The sequence below is a fragment of the Oratosquilla oratoria genome, chromosome 19 (assembly GCF_046742065.1).
Source record: "Oratosquilla oratoria isolate Oo_2021 chromosome 19, ASM4674206v1, whole genome shotgun sequence".
Taxonomy (NCBI): Eukaryota; Metazoa; Arthropoda; class Malacostraca; order Stomatopoda; family Squillidae; genus Oratosquilla; species Oratosquilla oratoria.
This window is the reverse complement of record NC_134795.1, coordinates 35,624,257-35,643,302: the sequence shown is the minus strand read 5'-3', so window position 1 is coordinate 35,643,302 and position 19,046 is coordinate 35,624,257. Positions and strand designations below refer to the sequence as shown.

General features: G+C 52.4%; 1 protein-coding gene across 17 annotated transcripts in view; it reads right to left on the bottom strand.

The window, feature by feature from the left end:
* Nucleotides 1-1,006: 1,006 nt before the first annotated feature.
* The window catches only part of egh (beta-1,4-mannosyltransferase egh), a 65,771-nt gene continuing 47,731 nt past the window's right edge, over nt 1,007-19,046 (bottom strand). For 16 of the 17 annotated variants that reach the window (XM_076202881.1, XM_076202880.1, XM_076202894.1 and 13 more), the window contains one exon: nt 1,007-8,952. In XM_076202881.1, the coding sequence (XP_076058996.1) occupies nt 8,590-8,952 (363 nt within the window). In that variant the 3' untranslated portion in view covers nt 1,007-8,589. The remainder of the gene's footprint in view (nt 8,953-19,046) is intronic. The other variant, XM_076202879.1, reaches the window with a different exon arrangement.

The window sequence follows — 19,046 nt, the reverse complement described above, 5'->3', positions numbered from 1 at the left end:
ATGTTTCCAGAGGTTATGTGCTGCCCGCATTGTCATGCACCCTCACCAGGACTTTTGTTTGTAAAAGATAAAATTAGATTGTTAGACTTCTTTGTAGAGGTATTACAGCGACAGATTACAATATCAGTCTCAATCGCTACCTCACACCTTGTGTTCCCTTGCATTTTTTATTTTTTTATTTTTTCCACCATGTGGTGGTGGTGTGATGTGATAGTTCACCATTCTCTAGAAAGGACGACCTAGTCCCTCCATATGGAGGTAGTCAGAAGCCCAACCCCCTTTGTCCAGCTCAAGTATTTATGCACTTTTCAAGAGACCAACAAAGAAGTACACATGTGTTTGACCTGAGAAACTGAAGTAGGAGAATCACCTCCTTGCCAATGATCTTCAAAACCTCTCAGTACCTTCTTTCCATACGAAGGTGTCAGTCACTCTAGGCTAACACTGTTTCCGGACCAGGCCCAAGATTTCACCATCAACTATGACTGCATTTTCTCCATTTATTCACACAAGAAAAGTTGAAAAACTAGCACCTACTCCCCTTCCCCCAGCTACACAAACATATGATACAAAACAGACAATCTGTTTTATTCAAGAGATATTTATGAAAGGACCAAAGGGCAGTTCCCAGCTACTGTAGGGTAGGTTTCCTGTCAGCGAAACTTTAACCTCTTCAAAATGAGTCAAATATTCACGTGCACATCAGGCTGCCTGATGTACAATGATGCATCACAATACACACACAAATATAAAATCAGTGCTGTTATACTTATTCTCGGGAATGACCCAACTACAACTACAAAATAAATAAAATCAGGAAGCAGACACCGGCATCCTCGTATGCTTCACTTTCGGCTCATGATGCATACATAGGCATAATCATATTTAAGAGGTTAAGCAACAATTATGGTCATCACTACATCTGGAGATATATCAACACAAAACTTAACAGAAATAACATCTTTAACAAGACTTTCTACTGGTTGTCTTTATTAAAACAAAAACGTAAAGTAACAAAATCACCTTTATGTACATGACTACAATTTAAAGCTCTTCCATACTTCAAATCAACAGTTTTACATTTAACATCATTTTTGTGCAAAAAACGGAGTCCCCAATGTTGCCAGATCTTTTCCATATTCAGGATGAGCACAACTGTGACAAAGTAAATGAAATGTTATAAGAAATAAACAAATAAACAAGTAAATAAACAAAAAATAATAACAATAAAAAAAAAAATTGGAGTCGCTGACTGATATTTGCATCTTCAGCTGGACAGCATAGGGCATAAGGCATGGCAAGAGTAGCTGTACAACAAAATTACCACAAGTACAAACAACTGCATTACAAAACTAACCACACAGTAAACATTTATTTGGTTTCCTAATTTGGTTGGAGAGAGGGAGGGGAGAGGAGAGGAGTGTGTGATGTGTGAGTGAGCAAGTGTGAGTGAGCAAGTGTGAGTGTGCATGGAAGTATGAATGCATGAGTATACGTGTGTGTGCATGTGTGTGTGTATGCATGTGTGAGGGTATATGTGTGCATGAGAGTGCACATGCATACGAATGAGTGCGTGTGTGTGTGTGTGTGTGTGTGTGCGTATGATTCACCATGGTCTTGGATCACATGTTGGACACATGATCGACAGTTATTAACCTCCCAGATGAGAGTTCAGAGCTCATATGACCGATCTATGGATAATACTGTCGCCTTATGAGAACACACCCCTAACTCCCTGCCCACAAGAGTTAGAGTAACAACCCACAGTGCAGTGATACTGAAATTATTTCAGCCCTGGGCAGGATTCGATCCCGGACTGCCGTAGTGGCAGGCGAGAACTCTAACCACTGCGCCACAAGGTTGTGTACGAGTATGTGCATGCATGCGAGTGCATGTATGAGGGGGACTTCCTAGCATAGGACAAGGCAAAGAACTTGTTCATTAAATTCAAAACAAAATATACACATAGTAACAAAAAATAATAACAACAAAAAAATTTAATTCAAAACAAAATTTCCCTCTAGATCCTACAACCATATCACCCTTGCTAGTCAGCACTGCAATTTGTCTATTTGGGCATCACAGCTGAATTACTCAAGCTTATATACCAATCACATGATGCAACCTAAATCTGTTCTACACAAGAAAAATTAAATGGGTCAAAAATACATGAGGATATGTAAAACAATTCAGAGAAACCAGAGATATGGAAAAAAAAGTTTCTCTGTAGTTAGAGTACCAAAACATAGGGGAAGAGAAAGGAAAGAAAAAACTACACACAAGAAAAGATTGTGCAAGGATTGTACCAAGAGAAAGAACTGTATAGAGAAACACTGGGTGTGGAACGAGACAGAAGGTCAACAAATGGAGAAAAACAGAAGGAAACAAAAGGAAGTCATAAGAATATGAAAAAATACTGCAAAGGATTTCATCTTAGAAGAATAGGACTACAAAGAGGTTTTTAAACTTTTTCTAAGAGTATGTATAAGAAATGGCATAAAAATTCCTTTCCATTCCATGTGCGATGATTTGTGTAGAAAATATATTACTCACAGGACAAAAACTATAATCTATCATAGTTTGTGCTAATACTGAGGAACTTAAGTTTCAATAAATAAATCTAACACTTTCCTATAGGACAAATATAGGCAACCAAGAGTAACGCCAAATGTGAGATGCACACAAAGTACAACTGACAACATTTGCGACTCATGATACAGTACAACTCTGCAAATATGTACTTGTTGTAACAATAATACTATACCGTTCAGAGATAAAAAGAATTGAACCCGTCCTCATGAGCATATTATCTGTGGACATAGATGAAAAATTTGTTTCATGACAGATTCCATGCCATTTGTCAGGCACAAGTGGCAAGTCAATGAAAATCAATGAACAAATTTCATATTTGTGTCTGCAGTCACTGTATGCTTATGTTGATAGGGCTTTAGAAAACTATACTGTAAATAGAAAATATCAAACATTCAACCACAAAATAATTTTGCACTGTTGTGATATACCATGGGTTCAGTTTTTATGTCAACATTAGCCCTTGTGCTTTAAAAATTGGGGAAAAAATATATAAAATCACATTATGCACTTTCCAACACTTTGTACACATAATCTGCCAAGAGAAACCACTGATGTGGATGCAAAACTTGCATCATGTGCAAACTTTCTATATTTACACAGATATCCTACACAATTTTGTCAAACAAGAAAAGGATTCTGGGTAACCTAAACTGAAGTATTCTGTAAAGTCATACGCAATTAAAACTGCCAAAAAGTTGGTGCAATTCAGAACAATTTCAATCATCACTCGCGTTGTACCATGAAGATATCTCCACTTCTCCAAGCATAAATGCAAGTGCTCATACAGTATTATAAAAATCTGGAGCCACTTGAACTTTTAATTTTTACCTCTTTTCAAAATCATATCTTAACCTCCAAGAACTTCCAATTATTTTTTATCCATTTCACCACCTACTTCCACAATGTCAGCTTTCTACTGCAGCTCTGCAATACGAGATTATTTTTTTTATGGATTTTGCAAATGATCTTCCAGTTTAACCCCTTGTAACTGGCAAAACTAAACTGAGTTAGAGGTCAATATAAACATGATCCATATCAACTAAGTCCTGGTGTGAAGAACCCTTGCTAGATTAGTTTTAAATTAATTTTCTTAATTTTTCCATCAGTGGGCTCAAATCAAGTGCTGGAGATGACAGACAGACAGACACCAAGACAATCTAGGTTTGACAACTAGAGAAGAGACAAGTCTCCACAAGCATTGCTCTTTTCCTGTGAACTACAATTTGGCAAATACAGAGATGAGAGACAGATATGAGATTGAAAGAAGAGATAAATAAAGAGATAGAGAGATGAGCGACTGAAATAAGTTAGATGAGATAGGATAGAGATGAGAGATAAAATGATACAAACAAGCTAGTCCAGCAAAAGATGAACAAGACCAGCAAGAGAAAGCAGAAACACTAGCAATAGAAAAAAGTGAAACCATTGATAAAAAAGAGAAACAAGTGTGACCAGCAGGAAAATAGTAAGAGATCAGTAAGAAACAAAAGTGAGAGGTGGGGGCACAATGAATGAATTGCCAACCATATATGGCAACATTTTTAAGAGAACAGTGGGTAAGCAGTGGTATTGGTGCACATTGCTTGTTATGAACATAATCCTTTGCTTGCAATACTGTCACAAGAAAATCAGCCTGAATTGTACTGGTATTTTCATTGGTCAGTTCTTTACTCTTTTAAACAACTATCAAATGTAAGAATTGGAGAAGTATCATGTCACAAAAACGTGATTTCAATCTCTTAGACTGCTTTAATTTAAGGAGATCAAATAGTTGGCTTCTGTCAAACAATATGGGTTATGTCTGGCAAGAACAACAAATTGCATGAGACGTTCTAGAACTGGTACCTGGTATGGGAGGTTTGGTCAAGAGAATCAAATAGGATCAAATATACATGTTAGACCAATACTGCCTACATTCTGGATCCAGCAACAATGATGGTGGTGATGGTGATTCGTGCATGAAGATTTGAAGGAATATATTATATATTTTTTTGTTATTTTCATTTTTCTTATCAGAAAAGATTTGCAGCTTTTCACAATAAAGCTTGGCAGGCTGGGAGTGGTTTGAGGATCTTGCTTACATGTTCATTCATTCTGGAAACACGGCTTAGATTAGTACAAGAGATAATGGAATCTGGTATAAAATCTTTGACTAACATTGTGCAAATGTTTGTGCTTCCCATTAGAGTATTTTCAATGTGCCTTTTGTTTGATTTCTTGTTTTCTTCTTTCTATAACAAGTGGCTAACAAAAGGGGCAACGTGGCAACTACAAGTCTACTTTTTCCATCTCACATAGGCGAACAAGAGTAGAGGCAACTTGCGGGTGATGTTCAACCAATTGTTCTACGTTCCTTTTGCATGTTGCACAGCTCAATAGTTGTTTGGTTGTGAGCTTTGCATACTTGAGCAAAGCACAATGCGACACAGGTCCGTATGCATGCAAGCATACAAATGCAAGCTTTCGAGGCTCACCTGGGTTTAACCCTTTACGGACCACTGTAACGAATTCAGCATTGCCAAGAACTTAATTTTGGCCCAATGATTCAATTTGACTAAGAAACCTCAAGTCCGCAATGGGTTATGAAAACATCGAGTTAACAATCTCGATTAACCCTTTATGGACCACTGGGACACATTCACTGCTCTTAAGGACTTTGTTCTGGCCAACACCAGACCATTTCGCCTGATCAGAGGAACCTCTAGTCCGTAAAGGGTTGTAGAAGCACAAGCGTGCTGCTGCTTATCAGCATCCTAAGGACACACTCCTGTCTGGCAGTGATTTTAGATCACATGGTGAATATACACACCAAAGGGCTACAGCTGTGAGTGCATCACCTCTGCTGCTGCATTGTTTTGCACAGCCTGGGCCCTATGCACACATACACACCACCACAACCAATAAAAATATGATGGTCTATCAACAGATGTACTGACAGACCATACTATTATTATCATTATTACAATACTATATAGAATAACAATCAAAATAAATAAAAATATGACACATAATGTTGTTCTCCATTTTAGTAACTAACCTGCAGTACACAGACAAGATTCATGCTCAGTGTCAATCATCCTTGGCGTTGGCAAGTTATAGTGATGTGCTGGATCATGATGTAGCAAATCACTTGAGGAGACTTTGTGGAACCATAGAATGCCAAAGACTACAACAATGTTGTGACTGATCGTGTAACAAACATTGCCATTCTGGTTGTTCGAAGAGTATTATGGGGCTGTACACATCACTCCTGCAGTTGACAGGATTACAATGTTTCACACAACACAAATTTGGCTTGCACAGTACTACAGTGGCCCATAACATACTAAAGTGGCTCACAAAGCACTACAATGGCTCACACAGAACTAATGATTCAAAGTAGCACCACTGCTCAAACAATACCAAAGTGACATTGTATCAACAATCCATGTTGTACCCATTACTCCAACAGTGCTATCATGACTCAAAGCACTATTGGCTCTTACAGCACTACAGTGGTTCCTACAGCTTTTAAGCAACTTTTATACCTCAAAGGTATACACAGTAATGAGGTTATTCCCATTGTATTATGGTGGCTTTCATACTTATCAAGTAGTACATTCAATATCAACCTCTTCAGACCACTAACACTTTCATAATTTAGTTCTGGTTAATCAATTACAATTAATAGAGGGAAAGCTTGGAGTGAACAGATCAAGAATTTAGGCCAAACCATATCATGGTCAGTACAGGATTCACAACGTGGAAAACTTTTCAAGACTAGCAGCCATATTCGTAGTAAAATTAACAGTATGTGACTAGAAATGTGACCATGTCTTGAATATTGTTAACAAAATGTAAATACCATCATAACCATGTTACATCTTGATAGAAAACCCAACCACTCATCCATTTAGTGGCAGACCAGCCATCGAGTTTGAGAGGTCAATATCATATAATATACTGCAAAATCACACCAAGCCCACACAGTATCTCTGAAAGGGCATGATTCAAGAGTACAATGAATGCTCACCAGTAATACATTAGTTCATTCCTTGTCTGCATTGATGCGACTTGCACAAGGGCTGCCTAAGACATTAATATAATGACTTTATCTGTACTATGCGAGGTCAACACTGTACTACAATGACCTACACACCAATGTAATGGTCACGAGACACTTTAGTGGTTTGTGTAGCACTATGGCCATCTGTGCAATACTATTAAGGTCCACAAACTATTATTGTGGTTTATCACATACATCAAAGGTCCAGAGAACATTACTGTGGTATGCAATGTGACCCATGCTGCACTATAGTGGGTTAATTTAATACTCAAAATGGCCAAAATAATATCACTGAGGTCATAAACTTAGTGGTTCACAATGTACAAGTGGTTATATAATGTGGTGCACCAATAATAATAATAAAAAAAAAATGGGTTTTTAACCCCTTACCCAGCAAGAACAAGTAAACTCATCTTCACCCATTTTTCTTTTTCAGTGTGCAACAAGTAAACTCGACCAAACAATGTTTCAAAAACAGACACAGACTAGTATAATCATTGAATTAGGGCCATTCTTAGCCATCAACAAGTATACTTGGTAAATCTTACATCTGGTAGCTGTCTCTCTTCTGCCTTGGGATGCATTTGTTTGTGATAAGGTATCAGCCAAATGAAGCAGACTCATTGCTTTTGCACACATACACTCCCTTTTTTTTATGAATTATGCCCAGATGTCGAGCTCAAATGAGAATGAGTATGAAGCTTCAATTAGAAGCTTGGATACATCAGATGAGAGTGCAAATTCATCTGACAATGGCTATTCTCTCTCCAAGTGAGGAGGAGGATTTACGACATTGGCAGGGACATGATGTGTCTGAACAAAACATGCTTTCTCCACCACCATGCTTCCCATTCAATGGAAATACTGGATGATCAATTGTAGAGCAAGATATAAAAAAAGAGTAAATTAAGTGTGTAATTTCCCTTTACTTTTGATTCTTAAGTTTGGGAGAAAAAAAAAAAAAAAAAAAAAAAGGGAAGAAGAGTTATCTTGTTTTTGCCAGAAAAGGGATCTTCAAAATAAAATTTCAAGTAAAATATGTGTAATAGATAAAAAAAAACAAGTTATTTCCACAATTGGTATGAAAAATACTATAGAAAATAAATAAATAAATAAATGAAAAGGTCTTAAAAAAAAAAAAAAAAAAAAAAAAAAAAAAAAAAAAAAAAAAAAAAAAAAAAAAAAAAAAAACGGGTAAGGGGTTAAACACAATTCTTGTAAACTAATCTCAATTTTGACACTCCATGCAAGAATTTCACAGGATGCAGGATTCTAACAACCGTATACAACAGTGGCCCAAATGGACCAATAATGACATTTTCATGGTCCATTTTGTTCACTAATAGCTTATGCTACGCAGATGTCATGAGCCATGCAGTACCATGACAGGGTTACTGAATTAAACACTGCATTGCAAAATAACCCGTCTGGGTATCACAATGTGCACATCTGAATTACATGACAACACCGTAGGCCTGCTAAAGGAGTAGGGAACTGCAGACCTTCTTTCCATGCCACTTCTCCATTGCTACTATGCCACAGTGGAGCCCCCACATGTAAATACAAATGCATTACAGTCTTCACTCTGATGCGCAACCTCTATCAACTATTGCAGGTAGTTGACAACCACCAATTTAATCACCAAATATACCATGAACCATGCGGACAAATAACTATAGCCATAAATCATTTAACTGTAGTCACTAACAGGCAAGAAACTTATGGCAACAACATTTCTGACTGGGATTTGGTTGTGCTGTAGGCCTTAAGCACTCTGGCATAATGTATGCATCCATTCAACAATCATAATAAATAATCAAAACAAAAAAGCAGGTAAATGCACACCTTCCTAATCACATTCACAAATGCTCATTCACTCACACATGCACACATACATGCACCCAGGTGACAGGGTAAACAAATATTGACTCCACCTTAAGTATCAGGTCCCATCAGACAACATTAACTGGAGGTGCTGGTTCGGTCAATTTATTAACAATGTAAAACTTGTGCTTGTTCCCAATAACACCCCTGAGCACCGCAAAGTTTTCGATGAGGAAGTTGAAGGGCATGGTGATGAGTGCCCCAACAATGCACAGGACCATGCGAATCCAGCCCAGTCGGTCGACCCGGAAGGACTTGATCACGCCAAAGATGTACATGTAGAAGTTGACACCGCCGACGAAGGCTGCTATTATATTGAAGAGCGGTGGCACCGTGACAGGAAAGGTGGTGCTCAGGATTACGGATGAGAAGGCTAGAGGCATCGTCACCCACGAATAGAGGGACAATGCCAGCAGCCATTTGGTGCTCACCTGATGGGGGGAGGGGAACATAGGAATCCAAGCTCATTACTCTACATTACAACTATCTTACGTAATAAAGCAATTTTACGACAGCCTACGTTAGGCAAGGTCAGGCAAGGTATTGCAATTAACTTGTAGGTTAAAGCATTTACACAATAACTCAAAAAACTGTCAAAGTTCTTCAGCTGGGCATTGTACTGAACATTTAAGGAAAGAAGGGAGAGAGGAGAGAAGATAGAGAAGAAGAGAGGAGATGGGAAAGGGGAGGGGAGAGAGAGGTTGGGAGAGAGTAGGGGAGAGGGGAGGGGGAAGAGGGGAAAGGAGAGGGGAGAAGAAAGGAGAGAAGAAAGGAGAGGGGAGTAGGAAGGAGAGGGGAGTAGGAAGGAGAGGGGAGTAGGGAGGGGAGGGGAGGGAGGAGAGAAAGAATAGGGAGAAAAGATCAATGGGAAGACTGGGGATGGGAGGTGGGAATATTATACAGGAAGACAGCACAATGGATAGGAAGAACGGGGGGGGGGGCAAAGAAGAGGATGGAGAAGTGAAGGGAGAAGGAACGGGATAGGGAAAGAGGGGGAGAGGGGACAGCAAGTGAGGGGGAGAGGGACAGCAGGGATGGGGGAGAAGGGACAGCAAGTGAGGGGGAGAGGGACAGCAAGTGAGGGGGAGAGGGACAGCAGGGATGGGGGAGAGGGGACAGCGGGGACAGGGAGAGGGACAGCGGGGACAGGGAGAGGGACAGCAGGGACGGGGGACAGCAGAGACAGGGGACAGCAAGTGAGGGGGAGAGGGGACAGCAGGGACGGGGGAGAGGGGACAGCAGGGACGGGGGAGAGGGGACAGCAAGTGAGGGGGAGAGGGGACAGCAAGTGAGGGGGAGAGGGGACAGCAAGTGAGGGGGAGAGGGGACAGCAAGTTAGGGGGAGTGGGTACAGCAAGTGAGGGGGAGAGGGGGACAGCAAGTGAGGGGAGAGGGGACAGCAAGTGAGGGGGAGAGGGGACAGCAAGTGAGGGGGAGAGGGGACAGCAAGTGAGGGGGAGAGGGGACAGCAAGTGAGGGGGAGAGGGGACAGCAAGTGAGGGGGAGAGGGGACAGCAAGTGAGGGGGAGAGGGGACAGCAAGTGAGGGGGAGAGGGGACAGCAAGTGAGGGGGAGAGGGGACAGCAAGTGAGGGGGAGAGGGGACAGCAAGTGAGGGGGAGAGGGGACAGCAAGTGAGGGGGAGAGGGGACAGCAAGTGAGGGGGAGAGGGGACAGCAGGGACGGGGGAGAGGGGACAGCAGGGACGGGGGAGAGGGACAGCAGGGTAGTGGGGGGAGGACAGCAGGGTAGTGGGGGGAGGACAGCAGGGTAGTGGGGGGAGGACAGCAGGGTAGTGGGGGGAGGACAGCAGGGTAGTGGGGGAGGACAGCAGGGTAGTGGGGGGAGGACAGCAGGGTAGTGGGGGGAGGACAGCAGGGTAGTGGGGGGAGGACAGCAGGGTAGTGGGGGGAGGACAGCAGGGTAGTGGGGGGAGGACAGCAGGGTAGTGGGGGGAGGACAGCAGGGTAGTGGGGGGGAGGACAGCAGGGTAGTGGGGGGAGGACAGCAGGTTAGTGGGGGGAGGACACCGGGTAAGTGGGGGGAGGACAGCATGTTAGTGGGGGGAGGACAGCAGGTTAGTGGGGGGAGGACAGCAGCTTAGTGGGGGGCAGAAAGCAGCTGAGTGGGGGGAGGACAGCAGGTTAGTGGGGGGGAGGACAGCAGGGTAGTGGGGGGAGGACAGCAGGGTAGTGGGGGAGGACACCAGCGTAGTGGGGGGGAGGACAGCAGGTTAGTGGGGGGGAGGACAGCAGGTTAGTGGGGGGGAGGACAGCAGGTTAGTGGGGGGGAGGACAGCAGGTTAGTGGGGGGGAGGACAGCAGGTTAGTGGGGGGGAGGACAGCAGGTTAGTGGGGGGGAGGACAGCAGGTTAGTGGGGGGAGGACAGCAGGTTAGTGGGGGAGGACAGCAGGTTAGTGGGGGGAGGACAGCAGGGTAGTGGGGGGAGGACAGCAGGGTAGTGGGGGGGAGGACAGCAGGGTAGTGGGGGGAGGACAGCAGGGTAGTGGGGGGAGGACAGCAGGGTAGTGGGGGGAGGACAGCAGGGTAGTGGGGGGAGGACAGCAGGGTAGTGGGGGGAGGACAGCAGGGTAGTGGGGGGGAGGACAGCAGGGTAGTGGGGGGAGGACAGCAGGGTAGTGGGGGGAGGACAGCAGGGTAGTGGGAGGGAGGACCGCAGGGGCGTGGGAGGGAGGACAGCAGGGTAGTGGGGGGAGGACAGCAGGGTAGTGGGAGGGAGGACAGCAGGGTAGTGGGAGGGAGGACAGCAGGGTAGTGGGAGGGAGGACAGCAGGGTAGTGGGAGGGAGGACAGCAGGGTAGTGGGGGGAGGACAGCAGGGTAGTGGGGGAGGACAGCAGGGTAGTGGGGGGAGGACAGCAGGGTAGTGGGAGGGAGGACAGCAGGGTAGTGGGAGGGAGGACAGCAGGGTAGTGGGAGGGAGGACAGCAGGGTAGTGGGAGGGAGGACAGCAGGGTAGTGGGAGGGAGGACAGCAGGGTAGTGGGAGGGAGGACAGCAGGGGAGTGGGAGGGAGCACAGCAGGGTAGTGAGGACAGCAGGGTAATGGGGGAGGACAGCAGGGTAGTGGGGAGGACAGCAGGTAGTGGGGGGAGGACAGCAGGGTAGTGGGGGGGAGGACAGCAGGTTAGTGGGGGAGGAAAGCAGGGTAGTGGGGGGAGGACAGCAGGGTAGTGGGGGAGGACAGCAGGGTAGTGGGGGGGAGGACAGCAGGTTAGTGGGGGGAGGACAGCAGGTTAGTGGGGGGGAGGACAGCAGGTTAGTGGGGGGAGGACAGCAGGTTAGTGGGGGGAGGACAGCAGGTTAGTGGGGGGGAGGACAGCAGGTTAGTGGGGGGGGGAGGACAGCAGGTTAGTGGGGGGGGAGGACAGCAGGTTAGTGGGGGGGTGGACAGCAGGTTAGTGGGGGGGTGGACAGCAGGTTAGTGGGGGGGGAGGACAGCAGGTTAGGGGGGGGGGAGGACAGCAGGATAGTGGGGTGAACACAGCTGGGGAGTGGGGGGAGGACAGCAGGGGAGTGGGGGGGGGACAGCGGGGTAGTGGGGGAGGGACAGCAGGTTCGTGGGGGGAGGACAGCAGGGTAGTGGGGGGAGGACAGCAGGGGTTTAGTGGGGGAGGACAGCAGGGTAGTGGGGGAGGACAGCAGGGTAGTGGGGGGGTGGACAGCAGGGTAGTGGGGGGGTGGACAGCAGGGTAGTGGGGGGGAGGACAGCAGGGTAGTGGGGGGGAGGACAGCAGGGTAGTGGGGGGGAGGACAGCAGGGTAGTGGGGGGAGGACAGCAGGTAGTGGGGGAGGACATCAGCGTAGTGGGGGGAGGACAGCAGGGTAGTGGGGGGAGGACAGCAGGGTAGTGGGGGAGGACAGCCAGGGAAGTGGGGGGGTGGACAGCAGGGTAGTGGGGGGAGGACAGCAGGGTAAGTGGGGGGAGGACAGCAGGGGAGTGGGGGAGGACAGCAGGGGTTAGTGGGGGAGGACAGCAGGTTTAGTGGGGGAGGACAGCAGTTAGTGGGGAGGACAGCAGGTTAGTGGGGGATGACAGCAGGTTAGTGGGGGGGACAGCAGGTAGTGGGGGGCGTGACGGACAGCAGGTTATGTGGGGGAGGACAGCAGGTTTAGTGGGGAGGACAAGCAGGTTAGTGGGGGGAGGACAGCAGTTAGTGGGGGGAGGACAGCAGGGTAAGTGGGGGAGGACAGCAGGGTAGTGGGGGGGAGGACAGCAGGTAGTGGGGGGGGAGGACAGCAGGGGTTCGTGGGGGTAGGACAGCAGGGTAGTGGGGGGAGGACAGCAGGGTAGTGGGGGGACGACAGCAGGGTCGTGGGGGGTGGACAGCAGGGTAGTGGGGGGAGGACAGCAGGGAAGTGGGGGAGGACAGCAGGGTAGTCGGTGAGGACAGCAGGGTAGTGGGGGAGGACAGCAGGGTAGTGGGGGAGGACAGCAGGGTAGTGGGGGAGGACAGCAGGGTAGTGGGGGGAGTGGACAGCAGGTAGTGGGGGAGGACAGAGGTAGTGGGGGGAGGACAGCAGGTTAGTGGGGGGAGGACAGCAGGTAGTGGGGGAGAGGACAGCAGCGAGGTTAGTGGGGGGAGGACAGCAGGTGTAGTGGGGGAGGACAGCAGTTAGTGGGGGCGAGGACAGCAGGTTAGTGGGGGGAGACAGCAGGTTAGTGTGGGGAGGACAGCAGTTAGTGGGGGTGAGGACAGCAGGTAGTGGGGGGGGAGGACAGCAGGTTAGTGGGGGGGAGGACAGCAGGTTAGTGGGGGGGGAGGACAGCAGGTTAGTGGGGGGGAGGACAAGCAGGTTAGTGGGGGGAGGACAGCAGGTTATAGTGGGGGAGGACAGCAGGTTAGTGGGGGGGGAGGACAGCAGTGTTAGTGGGGGGGAGGACAGCAGGTTAGTGGGGGGGGAGAACAGCAGGTTAGTGGGGGGAGGACAGCAGGTTAGTGGGGGGAGGACAGCAGGTTAGTGGGGGCGAGGACAGCAGGTTAGTGGGGGGAGGACAGCAGGGTAGTGGGGGGAGGACAGCAGGGAAGTGGGGGGAGGACAGCAGGGTAGTGGGGGGAGGACAGCAGGGTAGTGGGGGAGGACAACAGGGTTAGAGGGGGGAGGACAGCAGGGTAGTGGGGGAGGACAGCAGGGTAGTGGGGGAGGACAGCAGGGTAGTGGGGGGGAGGACAAGCAGCAGGTTAGTGGGGGGAGGACAGCAGGGTAGTGGGGGGAGGACAGCAGGGTAGTGGGGGGAGGACAGCAGGGTAGTGGGGGGAGGACAGCAGGTTAGTGGGGGAGGACAGCAGGTTAGTGGGGGAGGACAGCAGTTGGTATGGGGAGGGACAGCAGGGTAGTGGGGGAGGACAGCAGGGTAGTGGGGGAGGACAGCAGGTTAGGGGGGGAGGACAGCAGGGGAGTGGGGTGGGGTGGGGAGACAGCAGGGTAGTGGGGTGAGGACAGCAGGGTAGTGGGGTGAGGACAGCAGAGTAGTGGGCGGAGGACAGCATAGTAGTGGGGGGAGGACATCAGGGTAGTGGGGGTGAGGACAGCAGGGTAGTGGGGGAGGACAGCAGGGTAGTGGGGGGAGGACAGCAGGGTAGTGGGGGAGGACAGCAGGGTAGTGGGGGAGGACAGCAGGGTAGTGGGGGGAGGACAGCAGGGTAGTGGGGGGAGGACAGCAGGGTAGTGGGGGAGGACAGCAGGGTAGTGGGGGGGTGGACAGCAGGGTAGTGGGGGGAGGACAGCAGGGTAGTGGGGGGAGGACAGCAGGGTAGTGGGGGGAGGACAGCAGGGTAGTGGGGGGAGGACAGCAGGGTAGTGGGGGAGGACAGCAGGGTAGTGGGGGAGGACAGCAGGGGAGTGGGGGGAGGACAGCAGGGTAGTGGGGGGAGGACAGCAGGGTAGTGGGGGGAGGACAGCAGGGGGGAGGACACCAGGGTAGTGGGGGGAGGACAGCAGGGTAGTGGGGGGAGGACAGCAGGGTAGTGGGGGGAGGACAGCAGGGTCGGGGGGGGAGGACAGCAGGGTAGTGGGGGGAGGACAGCAGGGTAGTGGGGGGAGGACACCAGGGAAGTGGGGGGAGGACACCAGGGTATGGGGGGAGGACAGCAGGGTAGTGGGGGGAGGACACCAGGGTAGTGGGGGGAGGACACCAGGGTAGTGGGGGGAGGACACCAGGGTAGTGGGGGGAAGAAAACCATAGTGGGGGGAGGACACCAGGGTAAGTGGGGGAGGACAGCAGGGTAGTGGGGGGAGGAACACCAGGTTAAGTGGGGGGAGGACAGCAGTATAGTGGGGGGGGAGGACAGCAGGTTAGTGGGGGGGAGGACAGCAGGTTAGTGGGGGGGGAGGACAGCAGGGTAGTGGGGGGGAGGACAGCAGGGTAGTGGGGGGGAGGACAGCAGGGTAGTGGGGGGGAGAACAGCACGGTAGTGGGGGGGAGTACAGCTGTGTAGTGGGGGGGAGGCCAGCAGGTTAGTGGGGGGGAGGACAGCAGGTTGAAGGTGGGGGGGAGGACAGAGGTTAGTGGGGGAGGACAGCAGGTTAGTGGGGGGGGAGGACAGCAGGTTAGTGGGGGGGTGGACAGCTGGGTTGTGGGGGGAGGGAAGCAGGTTTAGTGGGGGGAGGACAGCAGTTAAGTGGGGGGAGGACCAGCAGGTAGTGGGGTCTAGTGGGGGGAGGACAGCAGGTTAGTGGGGGGGAGGACAACAGGAGTTGGGGGGGTGGACAGCAGGTTAGTGGGGGAGGACAGCAGGTTAGTGGGGGGGAGGACAGCAGGGTAGTGGGGGGCGGACAGCAGCAGGTAGTGGGGGAGGACAGCAGGTAGTGGGGGGGAGGACAGCAGGGTAGTGGGGGGAGGGACAGCAGGTAGTGGGGGAGGACAGCAGGGTAGTGGGGGGAGGACAGCAGTGGTAGTGGGGGAGGACAGCAGGGTAGTGGGGGGAGGACAGCAGGTTAGTGGGGAGGACAGCAGGGTAGTGGGGGGAGGACAGCAGGGTAGTGGGGGGAGGACAGCAGGTTAGTGGGGGAGGACAGCAGGGTAGTGGGGGGAGGACAGCAGGTAGTGGGGCGGAGGACAGCAGGGTAGTGGGGGTAGGAACAGCAGGGTAGTGGGGGAGGACAGCAGGTTAGTGGGGGAGGACAGCAGGGTAGGGGGGGGAGGACAGCAGGGTAGTGGGGGGGACAGCAGGGTAGTGGGGGAGAGGACAGCAGGCGTAGTGGGGGAGGACAGCAGGGTTAGTGGGGGAGGACAGCAGGGTAGTGGGGGGGAGGACAGCAGGGTATAGTGGGGGGGAGGACAGCAGGTAGTGGGGGGAGGACAGCAGGGTAGTGGGGGGAGGACAGCAGGTTAGTGGGGGAGGACAGCAGGTTAGTGGGGGAGGACAGCAGGGTAGTGGGGGAGGACAGCAGGTTAGTGGGGGAGGACAGCAGGGTAGTGGGGGGAGGACAGCAGGGTAGTGGGGGAGGACAGCAGGGTAGTGGGGGAGGACAGCAGGGTAGTGGGGGGAGGACAGCAGGGTAGTGGGGGGAGGACAGCAGGGTAGTGGGGGGAGGACAGCAGGGTAGTGGGGGGAGGACAGCAGGTTAGTGGGGGAGGACAGCAGGTTAGTGGGGGAGGACAGCAGGTTAGTGGGGGAGGACAGCAGGTTAGTGGGGGAGGACAGCAGGTTAGTGGGGGAGGACAGCAGGTTAGTGGGGGAGGACAGCAGGTTAGTGGGGGGAGGACAGCAGGTTAGTGGGGGGAGGACAGCAGGGTAGTGGGGGGAGGACAGCAGGTTAGTGGGGGAGGACAGCAGTTAGTGGGGGGGAGGACAGCAGGTTCGGGGGGGAGGACAGCAGGTTAGTGGGGGCGTGGGGGGGGGAGGACAGCAGGTTAGTGGGGGGAGGACAAGCAGGTTAGTGGGGGGGAGGACAGCAGGGTAGTGGGGGAGGACAGCAGGGTACTGGGGGAGGACAGCAGGGTAGTGGGGGGTGGACAGCAGGTTAGTGGGGGGGAGGACAGCAGGTTAGTGGGGGGGAGGACAGCAGGTTATTGGGGGGAGGACAGCAGGTTAGTGGGGGGGGACACAAGGGTGGGGGGGGGAGGACCGCAGGGTAGTGGGGGGGTGGACAGCAGGGTAGTGGGGGGGGGAGGACAGCAGGGTAGTGGGGGGAGGACAGCAGGGTAAGAGGGGGGGGGGAGGACAGCAGGGTAGTGGGGGCGAGGACAGCAGGGTAGTGGGGGGAGGACAGCAGGGTTAGTGGGGGGGGAGGACAGCAGTGGTAGTGGGGAGGACAGCAGGGTAGTGGGGGGAGGACAGCAGGGTAGTGGGGGTAGGACAGCAAGGGTAGTGGGGGGAGGACAGCAGGGTAGTGGGGGGAGACAGCAGGTAGTGGGGGGAGGACCAGCAGGGTAGTGGGGGAGGACAGCAGGGTAGTGGGAGGACAGCAGGGTAGTGGGGGGAGGACAGCAGGGTAGTGGGGGGAAGGACAGCAGGGTTTAGTGGGGGGAGGACAAGCAGGGTAGTGGGGGGCGAGGACAGCAGGGTAGTGGGGGGAGGACCGCAGGGTAGTGGGGGAGGACAGCAGGGTAGTGGGGGGAGGACAGAGGGTAGTGGGGGGAGGACAGCAGGGTAGTGGGGGGAGGACAGCAGGGGTAGTGGGGGGAGGACAGCAGGGTAGTGGGGGAGGACAGCAGGGTAGTGGGGGGAGGACAGCAGGGTTAGTGGGGGGAGGACAGCAGGGTAGTGGGGGGAGGACAGCAGGGGGTAGTGGGGGGAGGACAGCAGGGGTAGTGGGGGGAGGACAGCAGGTAGTGGGGGAGGACAGCAGGGTTAGTGGGGGGAGGACACCGCAGGTTAGTGGGGGGAGGACACCAGGGTACGTGGGGGGAGGACACCAGGGTAGTGGGGGGAGGACACACGGGTAGTGGGGGGAGGACCAGCCGGGTAGTGGGGGGAGGACACCAGGGTAGGTGGGGGGAGGACACCAGGGTAGTGGGGGGAGGACACCAGGGTTAGTGGGGGGAGGACACCAGGGTAGTGGGGGGAGGACACCAGGGTAGTGGGGGAGGACCGCAGGGTAGTGGGGGGAGGACAGCAGGGTAGTGGGGGGAGGACAGCAGGGTAGTGGGGGGAGGACAGCAGGGTAGTGGGGGGAGGACAGCAGGGTAGTGGGGGGAGGACAGCAGGGTAGTGGGGGGAGGACAGCAGGGTAGTGGGGGGAGGACACCAGGGTAGTTGGGGCGGACACCAGGGTAGTGGGGTGAGGACACCAGGGTAGTGGGGGGAGGACACCAGGGTAGTGGGGGGAGGACAGCAGGGTAGTGGGGGGAGGACACCAGGGTAGTGGGGGGAGGACACCAGGGTAGTGGGGGGAGGACACCAGGGTAGTGGGGGGAGGACACCAGGGTAGTGGGGGGAGGACAACAGGGTAGTGGGGGGAGGACAGCAGGGTAGTGGGGGGAGGACAGCAGGGTAGTGGGGGCGGAAACACGGGTCTAGGGGGGGAGGAAACCAGGGTAGGGGGGGGAGGACACCAGGGTAGTGGGGGGAGGACAGCAGGGTAGTGGGGGGAGGACACCAGGGTAGTGGGGGGAGGACACCAGGGTAGTGGGGGGAGGACACCAGGGTAGTGGGGGGAGGACACCAGGGTAGTGGGGGGAGGACACCAGGGTAGTGGGGGGAGGACACCAGGGTAGTGGGGGGAGGACACCAGGGTAGTGGGGGGAGGACACCAGGGTAGTGGGGGGAGGACAGCATAGTGGGGGGAGGGCAGCATAGTGGGGGGAGGACAGCAGAGTAGTGGGGGGAGGACAGCAGGGTAGTGGGGTGAGGACAGCAGAGTAGTGGGGTGAGGACAGCAGAGTAGTGGGGGGAGGACATCAGGGTAGTGGGGGGAGGACATCAGGGTAGTGGGGGGAGGACATCAGGGTAGTGGGGGGAGGACATCAGGGTAGTGGGGGGAGGACATCAGGGTAGTGGGGGGGAGGACATCAGGGTAGTGGGGGGGAGGACATCAGGGTAGTGGGGGGGAGGACATCAGGGTAGTGGGGGGGAGGACATCAGGGTAGTGGGGGGGAGGACATCAGGGTAGTGGGGGGGAGGACATCAGGGTAGTGGGGGGGAGGACAACAGGGTAGTGGGGGGGAGGACATCAGGGTAGTGGGGGGAGGACATCAGGGTAGTGGGGGGGGGAGGACATCAGGGTAGTGGGGCGGAGGACATCAGGGTAGTGGGGGGGATGACATCAGGGTAGTGGGGGGGGAGGACATCAGGGTAGTGGGGGGAGGACATCAGGGTAGTGGGGGGGAGGACATCAGGGTAGTGGGGGGGAGGACATCAGGGTAGTGGGGGGGGAGGACATCAGGGTAGTGGGGGGAGGACAGCAGGGTAGTGGGGGGGGAGGACAACAGGGTAGTGGGGGGGGAGGACATCAGGGTAGTGGGGGGGGAGGACATCAGGGTAGTGGGGGGGGAGGACATCAGGGTAGTGGGGGGAGGACATCAGGGGAGTGGGGGGTAGGACAACAGGGAAGTGGGGGA